We start from the raw sequence: 19,797 nt of genomic DNA on the forward strand, positions 1-19,797 counted from the left end.
ACAGAGAGAGAGAAAGGTCTTCCATCAGCTGGTTCACTCTGGATATGGCTACAACAGCTGGAGCTGGGCTGATCTGAAGCCAGGAGCCAAGAGCTTCTTCTTCTGGTTCCCCCAGGTAGGTGCAGGGGCCCAAGCACTTGGGCATCTTCCACTGCTTTCCCAGGCCACAAACAGGGAGCTGGATCAGAAGTGGAGCAGCCAGGCCGGTGCCGCGGCTCACTAGGCTAATCCTCCGCCTGCGGGGCCAGCACCCCGGATTCTGTCCCGGTTGCCCCTCTTCCAGGCCAGCTCTCTGCTGTGGCCCGGGAGTGCAGTGGAGGATGGAGAAGCACCTGGCTCCTGGCTTCAGATCAGCGTGATGCGCCAGCTGCAGCGCGCCGGCCGCAGCGGCAACTGGAGGGTGAACCAATGGCAAAAGGAAGACCTTTCTCTCTGTCTCTCTCTCTCACTGTCCACTCTGCCTGTCAAAAAAAAAAAAAAAAAAAAAAAAAAAAAAGGAGAAGTGGAACAGCCAGGATCCGAATCAGCACCCATATGGGATGCCTGCACTGCAGGCGGCGGCTTTACCCACCACGCCACAGTGTCAGCCCCAGGAAATAAATCTTATGGGGGGGGGGGGTGCTGTGGCTAGGTGGGTAAAGCCACTGCCTGTGGTGCCAGCATCCCATATGGGCACTGGTTCGAGTCCTGGCTGCTCCACTTCCTTGGCACAGCTCTGGCCATTGTGGCTAACTGGGGAGTGAAACAGCGGACAGAAGACACCTCTCTCTCTTTCTCTCTCTCTCTCCCTCTCTTCTAATGTTTTCAAATAAATAAATCTTTAAAAATTAAAGGCAATTTGTATGGGCAGAAGTGACAATGCCACCCAAATAATTTTGGTACCACAGGTCTTCTCTGAAAACTAGGTTTAACACTGAAGAGACCATATTTATTCAATCAATCAAGAACCTGGGTGGGGAGAGTTCCTGTAAAACTATGAATATTATCAGAAAGTTAACAAGCGGAAAAAATATTTCCTACTCAACCATGCCTAAATAGGCACTAGCAACCAAAAGACACCGTATTTCCTAACTTCCTGACTTAACAAAAAATCTATCAAGTGAAAACCTAAGACTTACTGCTCAGCATTGCAGGCAAGTGATTCCATGTGATGCTCTGTGCTGAGAACAAAAACCAGGAACCCAGATGAGGCAGAACCTGGTCAAAACAAAACTCAGCTTGAACGGAAAAGCTGAGGAGCAAAAGAATTGCAGATGGAAGTGCAAAGTAGGAAATTAAAGCACTCAAGGTCAGATCAGAGAATTGAGCAGTTGGTTGTCCAATTTCTCCCAGTGAACAAATGGCACCGGAAAATTCTTCACAGGGACCCTCTGTGAATGAGCGTGAGCTCCAGGGCCACCCCTTACGACCACAGCTCTGAACTGGCTTACCCAGCCTCAGAGCCAAAGTCCACCTTCCCTCCAGTGGGGATAAGAAGCAGAAAAACACAACCACCTTTTTTTTAGGTGAATGCCTTGGGCTCTGTGGCCTGCAGCTCAGCTCTTCAGCAGCTGTAACCAAACATGAGGACTGTAGTGTAGTAGACCCAATTCAGTAGCCTGTATCAGTTACTCCTCACTTAAAAGCTCAGCCAGAAATGAAACCCAAGTCCCTGCTGCTCGGAGAAGACAGGCACGTGCTCCAGGGAGCCGGCTCAGCCTTCCCTGGACGCATTCAGGTCTCGGCCCCAATCAGCACAGGCACTGGACTGGGCAGCAGCACAGTCTTTGCTACGCATGGTTACAAGGGGGCTTTCTGGACAAACCACGGCGGCAGAAATATGCCCACTACACCTGAGGTCTCTTTCGGAGTGACCTGTTCTCTGAGCCCTTCCTGGCCTGACAGCCACTTCCTCAGAGGCATCACCCCGTCCGAGTGCCTGCGGGCTTGTCCCAGCAGCACTTGCCTGCAGGCTGCCCACAAGCTCAGCCTGGACTCTGCACTCAGAGACCCAGGAAAGAGTTAAGCGTTCTTTGCACTTGACTCGGTGGCTTCTCTTCACCACACACTCCCAGATCCCACCATTCTCTTGAGCCGCTGTGCAGCCAATCAAAGCAAAGGAAGGAAATTATCCTGGCCGGCTGACAGCCACAGAGCTCTGATGGCCATATATGGTAAAAACCACTGTCAGCCCCGTCAGGCCTGCGGGCCGGCTGCTGTGGACATATCAGTGAACTGCAGCAGCAGGAGCACAAAGGGACAGGCCGCCTGCTCATCTCCAGGGGGAGGGGGGAGAGCACGGTGAGCCGAGCCGTCATCTGCCGGGGCACACTCCCTGTGAGTCACAGCCACTCACTGTCATCAAAAATAGCCCCAGGGTACATTGTGAGGTTTCTCCTGCCAGGACTCTGTGCGCCATTGTTAACTGGGGGTGAATAGGGTGTGTCCCCTCCCCCTTCCCCAGGCACCAGGGAAAGATGAAAAGGCCTGCTGTGGCACTTCATGTGGTAATGAGGCCGTGCAGTGCTCCTGTGGCTGGCAGCCATTGTTCTCAGCTGGCGCCCTCCCCACTGCACCCCCCCCCCCAGTCCATCTCCCAGCCTTTCAGGGCCCAGACACTTGACAGTTTGAGGTGCTCTGTGCATCAGATAGAATCTATTTTAGGAGGCAGAGAACTGGCATCCCACACCACACAGGACACCAGCACTGAGAAAGTCCTCTGCCCCTGCCCACAACACCAAAGCTACCAAGTGCCAAACGTCCACATCTGTGCAACGGACTCCCGCCACGGCCACCCCTGTCCTACACAGAGCACCGCTATTTGCAGCAGTGGAAAGCGCCTGTCAGCAGTCTCAGTGAGGCGGCAATGCAGCCAATGCAGATCCAGCAGGTGCTGGCAGTGAGCACAGATCACACAGAACAGCACCATCAGGAGACTGCCACTCGCTTTGAACTCGTCCATGAAAGAAGGCCCTTGGCAGCAAGGCGCCCGGCGCCCGGCACTCGCAGGGAGCCTCCGTGAATGCGAGCTGCCGCGGCTCTGTCTCTGCCCCAGCTCCCTCTCAAGCAGGGTGCAGACCAAGTGCTTCCCAAGCCTTCAGACAATTCCCCAAGCTAAGGGAATCAAAGCTGTGACGGGCTACTGGTTTTAGTATGAAGCTTTCAACCCAGAAAAAGAATGCAGAGGATTAAGTATCAATTAGATCACAGTTTCTATACCCCCAAAATCCTTCACAGTTAGTAGGAAAAATACGTTAATAAAATATACATGTACAAATCAAACAAAGGCTCACAGGCCCAAGTTCTACTCCACAAACGACCCCAGAGTTTGGGACAATCGCTCCATCTGAGCTTCAGCTGCGGCAACTGTAGAACAGAGAAGGACAGGAACCCTTCCAAGTGCAAAGCTGAGAGGCTGCTTACAGAGGGGCCCCTCCAACTACCATCTGACGTTCTGTGAAGTCTCCGTTTTATGAACATGACACACGCCACTGCCTTTCCTGAGGATAACAAAGGAAAGGTGCCATCTTGATCCGGCTATAATGACGACTCTAAAATGTACAACAGTCCTTATTCTGGTTCTTTTCCACGTAACAATTAAGGAAAATACCAATCCTGCATCATTCACACTGGAAGTAAAGCGGAGAAAAGAGCCAGGAAATATGTGATTTTCCACCAAAAAACTATCCTTTGGTTTCATTTAACTCACAATGTTAGTTGACATAATGCATCAACTATTTGTTTCTGCTCCAATCAAACATCCCATTTCTCCAGTACTACAAAAGTCCATCTAAACCCCCAGAGGCCCCAGGTCTGGAAGAGAAATGTTGTGCCCTCATCCTCTGGGAACAGAGCCCCTCCTCCAGCTCCCCAGGATGGGGGACCGGCTGTGCTTCTCTGCTACTTCATCTCTAGCACCCTCACACAGGAGGAATCTGAACTCACACAGAAGCTCCTCTGGTCGCGTCCTTGCCTTTAGACCTCAGGATGGAGCTCATCTCCTCATTGCCACGTCACATCACTCACGCACACACCAAGCTCCCCACTGGAAAGATCTAGGGCAGCTGTCCCAAAAGCACTTTTAAGCCAAGAACCCAACATAGGTCCTGGTACAGAGCAGGCACTCAAATGTCTCAAAAGTGAGTATGTGAAAGAAAGAATATGATTTTGAAAAAGTACTGTTTTAAATTTAACTAAAGTTTAAGCAACAATTAGCTTTAAATATGCACTAACACTGATGATACGTCTTAAAAATAATCTATATGTAATAAATTAGTTATAAAGTATTTCAAAAAAGTACAAGTAATCATAAGATTTATTTTTATTTGAAAAACAGAGACTGAGACAGTCAGAGATCTTCCATCCTCTGGTTCACTTCCCAAAAGCCTGCAAAAATTGGGGCTGGGTCAGGCCAAACTTGGGAGCCTGGAACTCAACCAAGTCTCCACTGGTGGCAGGGACCCAAGTACTTGAGCCATTACCTGCTGCTTCCCCGGGTGCGCAGCAGCAGGAAACTGGAATTGGAAGCACAGGCTGCAGGTGCCCCAATCAGCGACTTAACCACTTGCCAAATACCCGCCCCAGTACACAGGCAATTATAAAGAACAAAAACTGCCTCAGGACTGGCCCTGTGGTATAACAGATAAAGCATCCCATTAGGGCACTGGTTCGAGACCTGGCTACTTCATTCCCCTATTTCATGTTCCCTGCTAATGCACCTGGGAAAGCAGTGGAAGATGGTCCAAGTGTTTGCACCCACGGGGGAGATCTGGAAGAAGCTCCTGACTCCTGGCTTTGGCCTGGCCCAGACCCAGCCACCTTGGCCATTTGAGGAGTGAACCAGTGGATGGAAGTTATCTCCCCCTCTCTCTCTCCCCCTCCCTCCCTCCCTCCCTCTCTCCCTCACTCTCTAACTCTGACTTTCAAATAAATAATCTTTAAAAATTATTATTTAAAAATTATTCATTGAGGATTTCAGAACGAATGTATTTATTTAGATTTGTTTAAAGGCGAGGTGGAAAAATAATGCTCAAAACTGTCTGATAGGGGCCAGCATTGTGGCACAGCAAGTAAAGCTGCCACCTGTAGCACTGACATCCCGTAAGGGTGCCAGTTCAAGTCCTGGCTGCTCCATTTTTTATCCAGCTCCCTGCTAATGCACCTAGGAAAGCAGCGGAAGACAGCCCAAGTACTTGGGCCCTGTCATCCATACAGAAGACCCGGATGGAGCTCTTTGCTCCTGGCTTCTGCCTGGACCAGCCCTCGCCACTGCAGCCATTTGGGGAGTGAACCAGCATATGGAAGATCTGTGTGTGTGTGTGTGGGTGGGTGGGTGTGGGTGGGTGTGTGTGTGTTTGTGCGCGTGCGCGCGTAACTGTGCCTTTCAAATAAATAAATAAATAAATCTTTTAAAAAAAAAACTACCTGATAGGTCATCTTCAACTACTTATTTATGCATTGTGTAAACTGACCTAAAAGTCAAGTACCGCAGCTGGCACTGTAGCATAGCGGGTTAACCCACTGCCTACAACGCCAGCTTCCCACATGGGTGCTGGCTTGAGTCCCAGCTGCTCCTCTTCCAATCCCGCTCTCTGCTGTGGCCTGGGAAAGCACCAGAAGACGGCCCAAGTCCTTGGACCCCTCCACCCATGTGGGAGAACCAGATGAAGCTCCTGGCTTTGGTCTGGCCCAGCTCTGGCCACTGTGGTCATCTGGGGAGTGAACCAAAGGATGGAAAATCTCTGTGTTTCCTTCTCTCTCCGTAACTCTTTCAAATAAATTAAAAAAAAAAAACTTTTATTACATTTTAAGTCAAGTACTATAGACTGAGAATACATGTACTAATTCACAATTGCTGCTTAATAGGTTACTCTAAAACCCAACTACTTACAACAGTAAATACCTACTATCCCACATAGTTTCTGAGGATCACGAGTTCAAAAACATCTTATCTGGGCGGTTTTGGCCCAGGGTCTCTCATGAGTCAAGACCGTCAGCCAGAGTTCCAGCAGGTTTAAGCAGGGCTACAGTAGAGTCCCAGTAGGTTCAGGATGGCACATTTACATGGTTCTGGCTGTTGGCAGGAGGTCCCAGGAACTCACCACAGAGCTGCTAGAGTGTTCTCACAAGGCAGCTCCAAAAGAGACAAAGTAGAAGCCAGTAGGCTGTTATGACCCAGGCTCAGAACTCACACTCCGTCAGTCTGCCACTCTCTGTGCTCACACAGGTCAGTCCTACTTGACGTACAAACGAACCACACGACAGCATCAACACCAGGAGACAAGACTCCCTGGAACCCCTCTGTGGCTGCCTACCACAACACAGTAAGGTAGATTTTGGAAAACCTGTAAAAAAGGCTACCATAAAAATAATCATCCAGGGGCCAGCACTGTGGCAAAGTGGGTAAAACCACTGCCTGCAGTGCCGGCATCCCATATGGGTGACAGTTTGAGTCCTGGCTGATCCACTTCCGATCCAGCTCTCTGCCATGGCCTGGGAAAGCAGTAGAAGATGGCCCAAGTCCTTGGACTCCTGCACCCGTGGGACAGACTCAGAAGAAGCTCTTGCTCCCAGCCTCGGATCAGCCCAGCTCTGGCCGTTGCGGACATTTGGGGAGTGAACCTCTCCCTCTCTCTCTCTGCCTCTGCCTCTCTGGAACTCTGCCTTTCAAATAATAAATAAATAAATCTTTAAAAAAAATAATCATCCGGCTTGGATAAGAAAATAATTACAATACAATGTGAAAATGCAGCCTGAGGCACTAGTCATTAGGCCAAGCAACTAAGAGAACCCAAAAGGAGATCTCCTCTGAGCAAATCAGAGTTAACAGCTGAACTGACTCCCAAACACTCAGAAACCACCAAGCACCAGCATTAGGCACTTACACTAGCAACCGAACTGAACCAAGATTTCAGAACCACTCTAACGGAGCCCTTGTCACCCAGATTCTTCGAAAGTTAAGTTCTAGTGCCCTAAGGCAGCTTTTATATATAATGAATTACTTTCTCCCCTATGCATCTAGAAGGCACTGGCAAACGTACCATCATTGGGATAACTCATAAAACAGTCATTCAATTGATTGTCTATAGGGCTGAATTCTTCCACAAAAACCCTCGTGTAAAAAGATTGCCAAGTGAAGTTGAAGTCAGTTCACAGACATAGCAATGGAAGATTCCAAATAACAGCTCCTAAAGAAAGAACCGCACAGCTACACCAAAGGAGTAAGAAGGAAAGAGGAAGAGATAGTGGCCCAAAGGTTGACAGAGACACAGTCACAGTCATTCCATCAGGGCCCAGAGCAAAGCCTTTCAAGGCAGTTGAGGAAATGAAAGAAGCCATTGTCGTTACATGAACAGTCAAGAGAGGAGAGGAGGAAGCAGTTAGGGAAGAAGACAGGAGCCATCCAGTTGGCTTCCCCAATCCAAGTGATGAGAGCGCATAATCCTTTTTTTTTTTTTTTTTTTGACAGGCAGAGTGGACAGTGAGAGAGAGAGACAGAGAGAAAAAGGTCTTTCTTTACCGTTGGTTCACCCTCCCCAATGGCTGCTGTGGCTGGCGCATCGTGCTGATCCAAAGCCAGGAGCCAGGTGCTTCTCCTGGTCTCCCATGGGGTGCAGGGCCCAAGCACTTGGGCCATCCTCCACTGCACTCCTGGGCCACAGCAGAGAGCTGGACTGGAAGAGGGGCAACCGGGACAGAATCCGGCGCCCCGACCGGGACTAGAACCTGGTGTGCCGGTGCTGCAAGCAGAGGATTAGCCTATTGAGCCGCGGCGCCAGCTGAGAGCGCATAATTCTAACCAACTCCTCCCCACTTGTCTTTTAAGGCAGGATCTGCAGGTTCACTGTGAGCTCAACCAGAAACATGGTATGGGCATCCCTGGTCCACAACAAGGAGGAAGTGCCGTAGTCCCACATCACAAGTGTGGCTACTCCACAAAGGAGAGGCTATTCTCATCAACATGGTAGCCTACACAGGGAGCTGAAGACCTGTGAGCTGGAGACAAGGCAGCTCGTGCAGCTGTGGCAAAATAAGTAAATAAAAGTACCCCTTATAGCCAAAACCACAAAGCCAACTTGTGTTCAGCAAGACTGCTATTTATTATTCATCCCCTGAAAGACTAAGTAAGAAAATGTACTACACCACACCTTGAAGAGTCACTGCACAGGGCAAGCAGCAGCTTGAGGAAGCATTACAAAAGAGATCAGGAATCATGCGTGCTAAGCTCCTTCACCCCACCTGGGTACTTCCTCCAGCAGTGACCTCTTGGAATTCCACTTTCTCTACCCACCCGTACTTACAACAAGCGTGCATTCATCTGCAGTGTGCATGCACCAGTGCTTACCCATGAGCATGCACAGTTGTATGTTTTCATGTATTTGTCCCCGTTACTCTTCCCATTGTAGATTTAAGTCCTGGAAGACAGAAACTATGTCTAACTTATTTTACATTCTCCCAGATTCTAGCCACAAGCCTCATGAGTAATGAGCTATAATAGGCCCTATTTACTGCTGATACTGACAAGCTTAAGAGAAATTCACGGAGAGCCATGCATTTAAATGGAATCTTCCTGAAGGATCTCCGAATGTGCATAGTCAATACTATCATGTACAGAGAGCCCCAAAAGCATCACCAGAAACCAACCTGCTTGTCTATATAGCCAGAAACAAAAAACACATCTAGGGGCCGGCGCTGTGGTGCAGCGGGTTAACGCCCTGGCCTGAAGCGCCGGCATCCCATATGGGCGCCGGTTCTAGTCCCGGCTGCTCCTCTTCCGATCCAGCTCTCTGCTATGTCCTGGGAAAGCAGGAGAAGATGTCCCAAGTCCTTGGGACCCTGCACCCACGCGGGAGACCTGGAGGAAGCTCCTGGCTCCTGGCTTCGGATCAGTGCAGCTCCGGCTGTTGCAGCCAATTGAGGAGTGAACCATCAGATGGAAGGCCTGCGCCTCTCTCTCTCTCTCTCTCTCTCTCTCTGTCTCTGTCTCTCTTCTCTCTATGTAACTCTGACTCTCAAGTAAAATAAATAAATCTTTAAAAAAAAAAAAACCCACACATGTAGCACATAACCTGTTGCTATCTCAGGCGTAACTGCCTATTACATTTGAGAATCTGGATTTTCCCTGCTTCTAAACCAAAGCAATGCATCATTGTAAAGCTGTCTTGCAGTTGTTAAGAAACTAAAGTTGTGAGACTCTCTTTTTCAGGGCAAAGCACACTGTATCAGGATCAATGGGCACAGCATGTTCTTGGGGTCCTCATCACATTTCTCTGTCAAGGCCACACGTCTGCAGAGAGGCCAAACACCTGAGTGCCAGCAATCCGGCAAGAGGCTTCTGGGGGAGATGAGGGAACCACCACAACAAAAGCTGGATGCAGCTGGATCCAGAGATGCCGGCCCTCAGGGGCACTCAGCTTACAGAGGGTCACACTAACTAACCACTGGGAACAAAGAGCAAGGAAGACTAGACAAATACCATCTGTAAAAATGCAGAACTTACCATCTTCATTCAAACAGTCATGATTACACCAAAATTTCCAGGAGGTACTAAGAGGTTCAGCGACCACAGAGAGCAGACAGAAGTGCAGGCCACCTGACAACCTGGAGGAAGGCGGCACTGTTGGCTGTCATCAGTTACCAGCCCGCATCTTCGGTAAGGACTTAAGAAGCCACTGAGAAGGTGGCTGGGCTCAGCCTTGGCCTTGAGGGAAAAGCAGCCACCAATGAAAAAGCATCCACTGTTCTACTGGACCAAGAAGGGAGACCAAAGGAACAGCAGTATTCACTTCGCTGAATTTTGGGCACCAAATCAATTGCATGAGAAATCACTTTATAGTTATTTCTGGTAGCAGAATCCAGTGAAGATGTGCAGAAATGGCCCTCGCAAGGGGAAGCAAAAGAAGGAAGAGCAAGCCATCAGTCTTGGGCCTCAGGAGGCTGAAGGAGAGACTGTCACTGGTGTCTGCCACACCCGCACGTCCTTCAGCGACACCCCTGCTGATCTTTTTGGTCAGAGAACCATCTGCTGGGTGATTGGTGGGCTGAAGATGAAGGCTGACTGAGAGGAGTCCTCATCGTATGCTGCCATGTTGGCTATCCAGGACACCGCCCAGAGGTGCAAGGAGCTGGGCGTCACTGCCCTAACACCAAGCTCCAGGCCAAGGAGGAAACAGGACCAAGACCCCTGGACCTGGGGCCCGCTCAGGTATGAAAGTCAGGTGACTTGAAGATGTCGCCCCATCCCCTCCGACAGCACCCATAGGAAGGGGGCTTGCTGTGGTCACTGCCTGTGAACAGGACTCCCCAGATTATCTTTTCTGTTAATAAATTGCCATCGTGTCCCAAAAAAATCACTGTATAACTGAGAGCTATGAGGAGATGAAAAGCACTTCTAAGTCCATCTAGAATTACCACACAGAAAATCATTTTTATATACAAGTATATACAGAGAAACGAAGAGCAGGATAGAGTGACACACGCGTGTCCCACGCAAAGCCAGTGACTGAGAGGACTGAACGCTCAGTTCCCAGGCCCATGCTTCCCCTCCATGCCACACTGACACCACAGGCTAAACACACATACCAGCACATGTGAACAAATGCATGATACAGGCCAATAACCAACTATTGACCTTATTTCCAATGGTTGGCCCAGGGCTTAGTTTACACATGTATCATCTCCTCCAAAACAAATTAATTTTTAAGGAGCGAAGCCACACAACCAGCATTACAGCCTGGGAAAGACAGACTGTGAACGTTCCTACGGCAAGCAACGCTTCATCCACACACAATACTTTGCATAGCAAGTTATTCTATCCCAGCGTCTGTAAAGCTGGTTAAAGAACAAAATACTATTTTAGTATCTGTTAAGTATAGGCCATCTCATCCAAGTGAAAACCAGATCCAAGGCTCGGTTATCGTAGGATTGCATACAGTCTCCCTTAAATGGTACGAGGGAAATCCAGAGTTTCCCGTGGTTTGCAGAGCAAAGATGGACTCAGCCTTTTGTGGACATGAAAACTGAAGAGCACTAGCTGAACTCACGGGAAGATTAGCCACTCAAAAGTTTATTTGGGTCTCTTAATAGGTTTGTTCCATTTCTTTGAAGAAAAAAAAAATGCTCTTAGTCTATAAAAGGGGAAATGAGAACTCAACTCCAAAACAGAATGTGGCATTCCAGTGCCTGGCCTGGGCTGACAGGCTGTGGTGTATGTGCAGCAGGCTAACACAAAAACACCAGTACACAGCCAAGTCTCTGCAGGCTCCTCGCTCTGAGTGAAGGAATAAACTAAACACCATGGAAACCAAATGCAGCCCGCAGTAAGCCCAAACCTCCACTCTGGGATCAGATACAATTATTAGCTGCAACTTTCTTTTTTTTTTTTTTTTTGACAGGCAGAGTTAGACAGTGAGAGAGCGAGACAGAGAGAAAGGTCTTCTTTCCGTTGGTTCACCCCCCAAATGGCTGTTATGGCTGGCGCTGTGCTGATCCAAAGCCAGGAGCCAGGTACGTCTCCTGGTCTCCCATGGGGTGCAGGGCCCAAGGACCTGGGCCATCCTCCACTGCACTCCCTGGCCACAGCAGAGAGCTGGCCTGGAAGAGGGGCAACCGGGACAGAATCCGGCGCCCCGACCGGGACTAGAACCTGGTGTGCCGGCGCCGCAGGCGGAGGATTAGCCTAGTGAGCCGCGGCACCGGCCAAGCAGCAACTTTCATCACAGAAATAAAAGCATCTCAGTAGAAAATAAAATTTTCATTGAATGAGAAAGATAATTTTGCCAAGACGACGACACATTTGACAACACATGTCAAATCTATTCTGTGTAACAGCACATTAACCCAGGGACTAAAATAAAAATCAGACATTAAAATAAAGCAAGTTGGGGGCTGGTATTGTGGCACAGCAACTTAAGCTGCCACTTGCCTCACAGGCATCCCATACTGGAGAGCTGGTTTGAATTCCCACTGCTCCAATTATGATCCAGCTCTCTCTGTGGCCTGGGAAAGCAGTGGAAGACGGCCCAAGCGCTTGGGCCCTGCCCCCGTGTGGGAGACCTGGAAGAAGCTCCTGGCTCCTGGCTTCGGATCAGCATAGCTCCAGCCGTTGCGACCAATTGGGGAGTGAACCATCCGATGGAAGACCTCTCTCTCTCTCTCTCTGCCTCTCCTCTCTCTGTGTAACTCTGACTTTCAAATAAACAAATAAATCTTAAAAAAAAAAAAAAATACAATGGGAAACAATACTTTGACAGAAAATCACTTCATTGTGACCACATTCAGAATCCCATGTCCTACAATGAAGAGTAGCTCCCTAACAGGCATGGCTGACACAGTGGGCTCCCACTTCCCTGTTTCCAGCACAGTGGAAACAGTTGTCCAGTGGTTCAATACCTGCTTCCTCCCAGCCCTGGGCCCTGGCCTGAGCTCAGGACTCACAGGCTGATCCTCTCCTAAAAGCCAACCAGAAGACAACTCTTAGGTGCCTTGCTTTTTCCTTCATCATTTGCAATTCTGGGACTTGCTGAGTAAGCAGGGATAGATTTGGATCTGAATGGTCAGCAAATGCACAAAATTCCTATCTTATCTCCCACCTTGGAGGACTCTCCAGCAGGATCAAATAAAGAGGACTCAGAAATCCAGTCAAGTTGAAGGACACAGAGAGTTACTCTCAGTAAAGAGCCTTTACATTCACCACTTTTTTAAAACTCAGTGCTGTCCAGAATTTAAATATATGTTGGTTTATTCAAAAAACCAAGAAGTTTGGGTCCTGATGACTTGATAAAAATGGGAACATTATCTTACAAATTTCTACCCATTTAAAAACATATCTGTTTTTAACACTTTAATTTGGAGTACAAACATAACTGTTTTTAGAATTATATTCCAATAAAGGAAAACTTTCATGAGAAGTAGATGACTACAAACCAAATCATAAAATTCCTAAGCCTGTCCCAGTTCACAGCATCAGAATAATCTTTCTCAACCACAGAGGGCACAGCCAGAGCAGAGGTCGCCACTCTGTTTAATGATTCTCTGTCAGAGAAACTGATGTGGTGAGTAAGGCGTGTGGAACTTCACCTCAGTTACATCAGGGTCTCAGCAAACACACAATCCTAGAGAACTGTCAGTCTATTAAGGACAAAATAAGAAACCGTCAGAGGGTGTCTAAGAGAACGAAGCTCAAACTACTTACCTTGTGCAAAGGGAGCACAAGGAAGGCTCCTCCCCCACTTGCTTCTACGATTATGGCAACAAATCTGGGATTGACAGCACAAAAGGAACTATCCCAGGTCACTCGAGACACCCGGATGTCATCATAGCACTGGTCATTTTTCACCGCTTGTCCAAACACGTGCCGAAACTTGCTCTGTCGTACCACCCGCCTCATCGTGTCTGCGGAAGAACAAGAAATACGTTAGAATTACACACCAAACGGAAAGGCTCACTTTTTTTTTTTAAAGAATTATTTTATTTATTTGAAAAAGAGAGAGAGATTGATTGATTCCATTCCACTGGTTCACTCCCCAAATGACTGCAACGGCCAGAGCTGAGCTGATCCAAAGCCAGGAGCCAAGAGCCAGGAGCTTCTCCCAGGTCTCCAACGCAGGTGCAGGGACCCAAGGACTTGGGCCACCTTCTACTGCTTTCCTAGGCCAGAGCAGAGAGCTGGATTGGAAGCGGAGCAGCTGGGACTCAAACCAGCACCCATATGGGATGCCGGCACTGCAGATGGCTTTACCCGCTACACCACAGCACCAGCCCCAAGACTCACTTTTACAAATGAAAAGTTCCAAGGAGGAAAAACAGAATGGCCTGGCCTTCTGTCCGCTCCCCTAAAATGTAGCCAAATCACAAATCCAAATTTCCTTCATTAGCAGATACCCCGAGAACCCTGCAAAGTGCATTAGGGAAAGCGGTACAGAGAAATGAAAAGATTCATAATACGAGATCCAGCAATGGCTCATCAAGTTTAACTTCAAGAGGAACACTAACGGTGAAGAGCGAAGGAGAATGAGCCTTTGCAGGGTTGAGTGGGAATTGAGAGATAACCCACTCCAACCTTGCCCCATGACAGACGAGAAAACTCTGAAGCTAGTAGATGCAAAGCTGAAGAAAGCCCAAAAACAAATGATTCTGCTGCTTTTTCCTCAGCCTGCCAAGGTAATTTTTCAGTTTTTCAACATTTCCCCCAGATATCGGCACTCTGCTAAGAACTGTGCCTACACACCAGAGTGTTTTTGCAAATCCTACAACGTACGGTAAGGAATTCAAGAGACACAACCAACCACCCTTGTCTTCAAGAGCCTTCCAATCTCCAACACAGGCATAACAACTGGAGAAACTCCGCAACAAACTGCCTAGCGCTAGGTGATACATGGTGAGAAACAGAAAAGGCAAGCAGAAAGCAGCTGGATGAATGCACAGCCACGTCTTGGAAAGGGAAGCCAGGATTTAAATGGGAAGCAATGTGATCAAAGAAAGTGATGTTTAGTATGACAGTGTGTCTGGCAGCAGCATGCTGGACAAATCAGGAAGAAATCAGGCACTGGGCTAGAAAGCTGTGGCCGTTAAGCAGGCCTGAGAAAGGCCCAGAACGACACAGCAGTAGCAGCTGGACATAAGCGGAAAACTTCAGGGCTCTACCGGAGGGGAAATGACCCCAGGATGAGCTTTCAGGTTGGAGTTAATCATTCACCATAGGTACTTCCGGAGGATCATTCACCATAGGTACTTCCTGAGGAAACCAGAAGATCGAGGGGGAGGGGATGTAGCACAGAGCTGGGTCCCCAGACTTCCTCATGGGTCATTTCAGACTGCAGATTCCTCCAGGTTGTCCCATAGACAAGGGCACTGAAAGCTTGGTGCTTTAGGATCACCGCTCTCTGATTCCGATTTCTTAGGCTGCACCCTACTGCAGGACATTCTGTTCCTATTGGTTAGCATAGAAGAAGCTGGCATAAAACCCAAGTGGGAACGGGACATGGTCAGACTTCGACAATGCAGACTGAAAACCAGATCACCGTGTAGAGAGGAGGGCTAACCCCTGGCCACTCCTGCCAGATGGGACACATGGTGAGCTGTTGCTCATTCCTTTCCTCCAATTCCCTGCCTCATGGCCCTAGTGTTAGGAAAATGGCGCCATCTACACCCTGACACCATCCTAGGCTCCAGCCCCCGCCGCCACTGCTGGAAGCCAGGTGGCCACACGGCCCAACCGTGGTTGTCAAGCTCCACCCCCATCCTAATGGGATTGGGGCTTCTGCTTCCCTGCCCGCCCTCCAGCAAAGTTTTAAAAGGGCCTGTTCCTGAACACGTGGCTCTCTCGGCTTCTCTCCCCTCTCCTCTCTTGCTCACTCTCTGCTCTCTCGGTTCCTCTCTCCTCTCGCTCTCGTCTCCTCGCTCCTCTCTTCTCTCTCTTCCTTCCTCTCTGCCTCTTGACCTCCATCTCTGTCTCTCTCTCTTACACTCTCCTCTCTCTTCCTTCCTTCCTCAGCCTTTCCCTCCAGCCTGCTGGGTTTTCCCCAATAAACCCTTCCCTTACCCGGGTGTCGGGTGTGTTTTGTGGCAACCTTATACCTGGGCCCACTGCTACGTGCAGAGAGAACTTCTCCTTGCCAGGCTTCCTTCCACCACCCTTCCAAGACATGTGCAAAAGTGGCCTCTCTCCAAGCAAGGGCATTGAGCTGGGCTGAGGCAACAGACTCTTGGCAGGCCGCCGGAAGTCTGTGCTCCTTAGCCCAGCTGTTGCCAGACCTTTCCAGCTGAGAGCTAGGTCCATACATTCCAGCATCTGGTAGGGGAGATGGCAAATGACACAAGTCCACTTGGTCATGGCCCTTCTTTTGTGAAACAGCATGTATCCTTTTCAAGCAGGACTTCCATGAAATAGTGAAAAACCAAAAGAAAGCACACCAAAAGCCAAGGAACAGCCAGCTCGCATCAGGAGTCCCTTCCTTACACAACCACAATGGCAGAAGCGGGAACCCCCACCTGCACCCACCTGCACGTGTTTCAAAAGTGAGCGGACATAGAAGAAAAAGGAAAACTCACATCTAAAAGGTAACATCCTTCATGTATAAAAAGTTCTCACAAATTCATACAATATAAAATTAGGTAAAGGACATGAAGACATAATTTACAAAAATAGAAATAAATGGCACTTATGGCCACACCTTCCTGAAACACTAATAAAATAACAGTAAAGGAATAAAAGCAGGTATAAACCCCAAAGCATCACAAGCGAGCAGAGGTGTGAGCAGGTCCACCTCACCATCTCCTGCCCCTTGTTCCTCCTTGCTCCCAAGATACCAGGATGCTCCCCTGTAGAAAATTAAACCTCATTGCCCTCCACCAGCTCCTCCACCCAGGAAGGCATCAGGTCAGCCTTAACAACCTCATTTTTAAAGGTGAATGGACATTTGAAAAAAGCCTTTAACTTGAAAAATAGAGACACTTTTCTCCAGCACTCAAATAAGCTTGACACCAACTTCATTATAATATAAAGACTAATATAAATAGGTAAAGTGCTTTGATTCTCTTTTTTATACAAATCTGCAGGCTGACTTACATACTGAAATACCTTAAGGGTGGGGGGCTGGCCTAGCACTTCAGATGCCAATCAGGACACGGATTTCCCACACTGGAGTACCTGGGTTTGACTTTCAGTTCCAGCTCCTGATTCCAGCTTCCTGCTAAGGCAGATCCCGGGAGGCGACAGTGATGGCATAAGTAGTTAGGGGTCTTCAACATCCATGTGGGAGACCTCGATTGGGTTCCCTGCTCCTAGCTTTAGCCCCACCCCCTGCTCTCCTTTCCTGTCAGCATTTGGGGAATGAACCAGCAAATGGGAGTGTAAGGAGTTAGCAGGGCTGTTAGGTCAGGTCCCCGTTGGAATGAGAAAAGGGCCAGAACCCCTTTAAGAATGGACAATACACTTGCTTCCTCCCATAGGCTGCAAGTAGCAACATTTATTTTCTTTTTATCATGAGGTTAGGCTAGACAAGGTTACCAATTCCCACCCCTCTGATGGGTTTTCAGTTTAACAGAAGCAAGCTAGGCAGGACTACAGTTCCAATCCTCTGATGGATTTTTGTCTTTGCCTCTTATTGGTTGCTATCCCAGGCCTCTGAATGATCATTAGCTGTTACTCCGCTTCTCCCCTGATTGGCTAAATCAAGGGAGCCCCTTTCAAGTATAAAAGACTCAGCTCCCTTGGGGCACTCCCTCCTGACTGCTGTGGCAGGAGGTTTATCACTTAAATAAATCTTGCTGTGCTCACTCTCCCTGTCTCTGTGGAAATTCTTTTACAAAGTAAGACAAGAGCCAAGATCGCCTTCATAGTCCCGTAACAGGAGTGTACTTGCTCTCTCTCCTCAAATAAAAATAAACATATACGATACCTTAAGAATCAGTGTTGTATTATGCATAATGACTACTCATTTTTATCCTGACTACTATTGAATGAAGGAGATTCTTTTGCTAGACTCACACAGTAGAAGGTTAGCTACAGAGCAGAGTGAGAAAACTGTTTCCACAGTGCTACACTAAGTCAGGCACGGTGAAGTGGAGCTTGAGGGACAGTGTGCACCCATTCACAGCCAAGGTCGACCAAGATCTGGGTTCAGCTGTGCACATGTGGCACAGCTGCTTTTGCCACAGACAATGTCTCGGCCTCCCAAGCACACAATAGAGACTAGCAACTGCCGGAGCAAGCCGCAGTCGGAGTCTCATGAGTGAGAGGCGCAGCTGTAGCACTTACTTCCTGGCCATGGTGCACTAGGGCAACCTCTGTGTCAGATTCTCTATCTGAAAATGGATACAATGCATACAAGCTCAAGGGAACATTAAATGTTACAGTTAGCTACAGGATGGTGACGGAGGCTACTGTGTTATAGCACCTTGCACAGTAAGACACACAAAACCAATCAGTGCCAACTATTGTCATCATCCTATTAATTGACAAAAAGTAATCTGGATTCAAACTCCAGCTGTGCCACGTATAATTGAATTCTCTCAATCTCAGTTTCTTCATCTAGAAAACAAAGATAAGGGCCGGTGCCATGGCGTAGTGGGTTAAGCTATCTGCGGTACCGGCATCCCACGTGGGCGCTGGTTTGATCCTGGCTGCTCCAATTCAGATTCAGCTCCCTGTCAGTGTGCCTAGGAAAGCAGTGCTTTTCTAGGATGGAGTTCCTAGGATGGGCAAGGCATCTGGACCTGGACTTCCTTTGTCAGTTATTGGTTTAAATTCTTATTATAAGTATCATTATTTTTTTTTTGAAAGATTTATTCATTTATTTGAAAGGCAGAAATATAGTAAAGGAGAGAGTGAGAGCAAGAGCGAGAGAATCTTATATCTACTGGTTCACTCCCCAAAGGGCCAAAACGGCTGGGGCTGGGTCAGGCTGAAGCCAGGAGCATCATCTGGGCTTCCCACGTGGTTGCAGGATCCCAAGCACCTGAGTCATCTTCCACTGCTTTCTTAGGTGCATTAGCAGGAAGGTGGATCGGAGGTGTAGCAGCTGGGACTTGAACTGGCACCTGCTGGTGGCCGCTTAATCTGCCATGCTATAACACTGGCCCTAAGACCAGTATCTTTTATGAATGTGGATGCAAAAATCCTCAGCAAAATACTAGCAAACTAATCCAGCAATAAATTAAAAAATTATAGGCCATGACCAACTGGGATTTATCCCAGGAATGTAAGGTTGGTTCAACACCAATACAATACACCTTTATCAAACAAAAAAAAAAATTGCTTGATCATCTGACACACAAAGGTGGCATTGGACAAAATCCAGCAGCCTTTCAAAATAAAAGACTCAACAAACTAAGAATAGAAGGAAACTTCTTCAACCTGATAAAGGAAATCAATGAGAACATCACACCTTTGGCCAGTGTTGTGCCACAGAGAGTTAAGCTGCTGCCTGCAATGCAAGCATCCCATATGAGCACTGGTTTGAGTCCTGGCTGCTCCACTTTTGATCCAGCTCCCTGCTAATGCTCCTGGGAAAGCAGCAGAAGATAGTCCAAGTACTTGGCCTCTACCACCCATGTGGGAGACCTGGATAGAGTTTTAGGTTCCTGGTTTTGGCCTGGCCTTTGCAGCCCTTGGGGAGTGAACTAGTGGATGGAAGCTCTCCCTCTCTGTAATTCTCCCTTTCAAATAAACAAATCAGAACCCTCATACACTGCTCATGGGAATGTAAAATGATGCAACTACTTGAAAATAAATATCTGAGCAAGAATGCTAACAGCAGCATTATTCACAATGGTCAAAGTGTAGAAACAACCCAAATGTTGGTTATCCATTAGATGAATAGATAAACCAAGTATGATATTGTTCATACAATGGAATATTATTCAGCAATAAAAAGTAATAAAGTATTAATACATGCTATAACCCAGACGAACTTTAAAAATATTACAAGTGGAAAAAACCAGTTAGAAAACTACTTATTATGATTCCATTGTATAAAATCCAGAATAGGCCAATCTATAGAGACAGGAAATAATTAGTGGTTGGTTAGAGCTAAAGGGTAAAAGAGAAATAGGACCATAGGAGGTACAGCTAAAGTTGAAGGGGACAGGGTTTCTGTCTGAGAAAATCAAAATTTGTAATACAGACCCTGGTAATGATGGCACATTGTTTGAGATCACACTAAAAACCACTGAACCACACACTTTAAATGATTGAATCACATAGAATAGGGATTAGATCAACAAAACTTTTTTTAAAAGTCTCTAAAATGTCTGAATCTAAAGCATAGTATACAGTCTGATAAATGTCAGTGACTATTGTTTGAGAACCCACTAACA

General features: G+C 47.8%; 1 protein-coding gene and 1 pseudogene across 2 annotated transcripts in view; one reads left to right on the top strand and one right to left on the bottom strand.

The window, feature by feature from the left end:
* The window catches only part of CORO1C (coronin 1C), a 70,755-nt gene that overhangs the window by 41,241 nt on the left and 9,717 nt on the right, over positions 1–19,797 (bottom strand). For both annotated transcript variants that reach the window (XM_051835883.2, XM_070066012.1), the window contains exon 2: positions 13,172–13,371. In XM_051835883.2, coding sequence (XP_051691843.1) covers positions 13,172–13,366 — 195 coding nt within the window. In that variant the 5' untranslated portion in view covers positions 13,367–13,371. The remainder of the gene's footprint in view (positions 1–13,171; positions 13,372–19,797) is intronic.
* On the top strand, positions 9,843–10,271 carry LOC127488119 (small ribosomal subunit protein uS11-like; annotated as a pseudogene).

Source organism: Oryctolagus cuniculus, chromosome 21 (genome assembly GCF_964237555.1).
Source record: "Oryctolagus cuniculus chromosome 21, mOryCun1.1, whole genome shotgun sequence".
NCBI lineage: Eukaryota > Metazoa > Chordata > Mammalia > Lagomorpha > Leporidae > Oryctolagus > Oryctolagus cuniculus.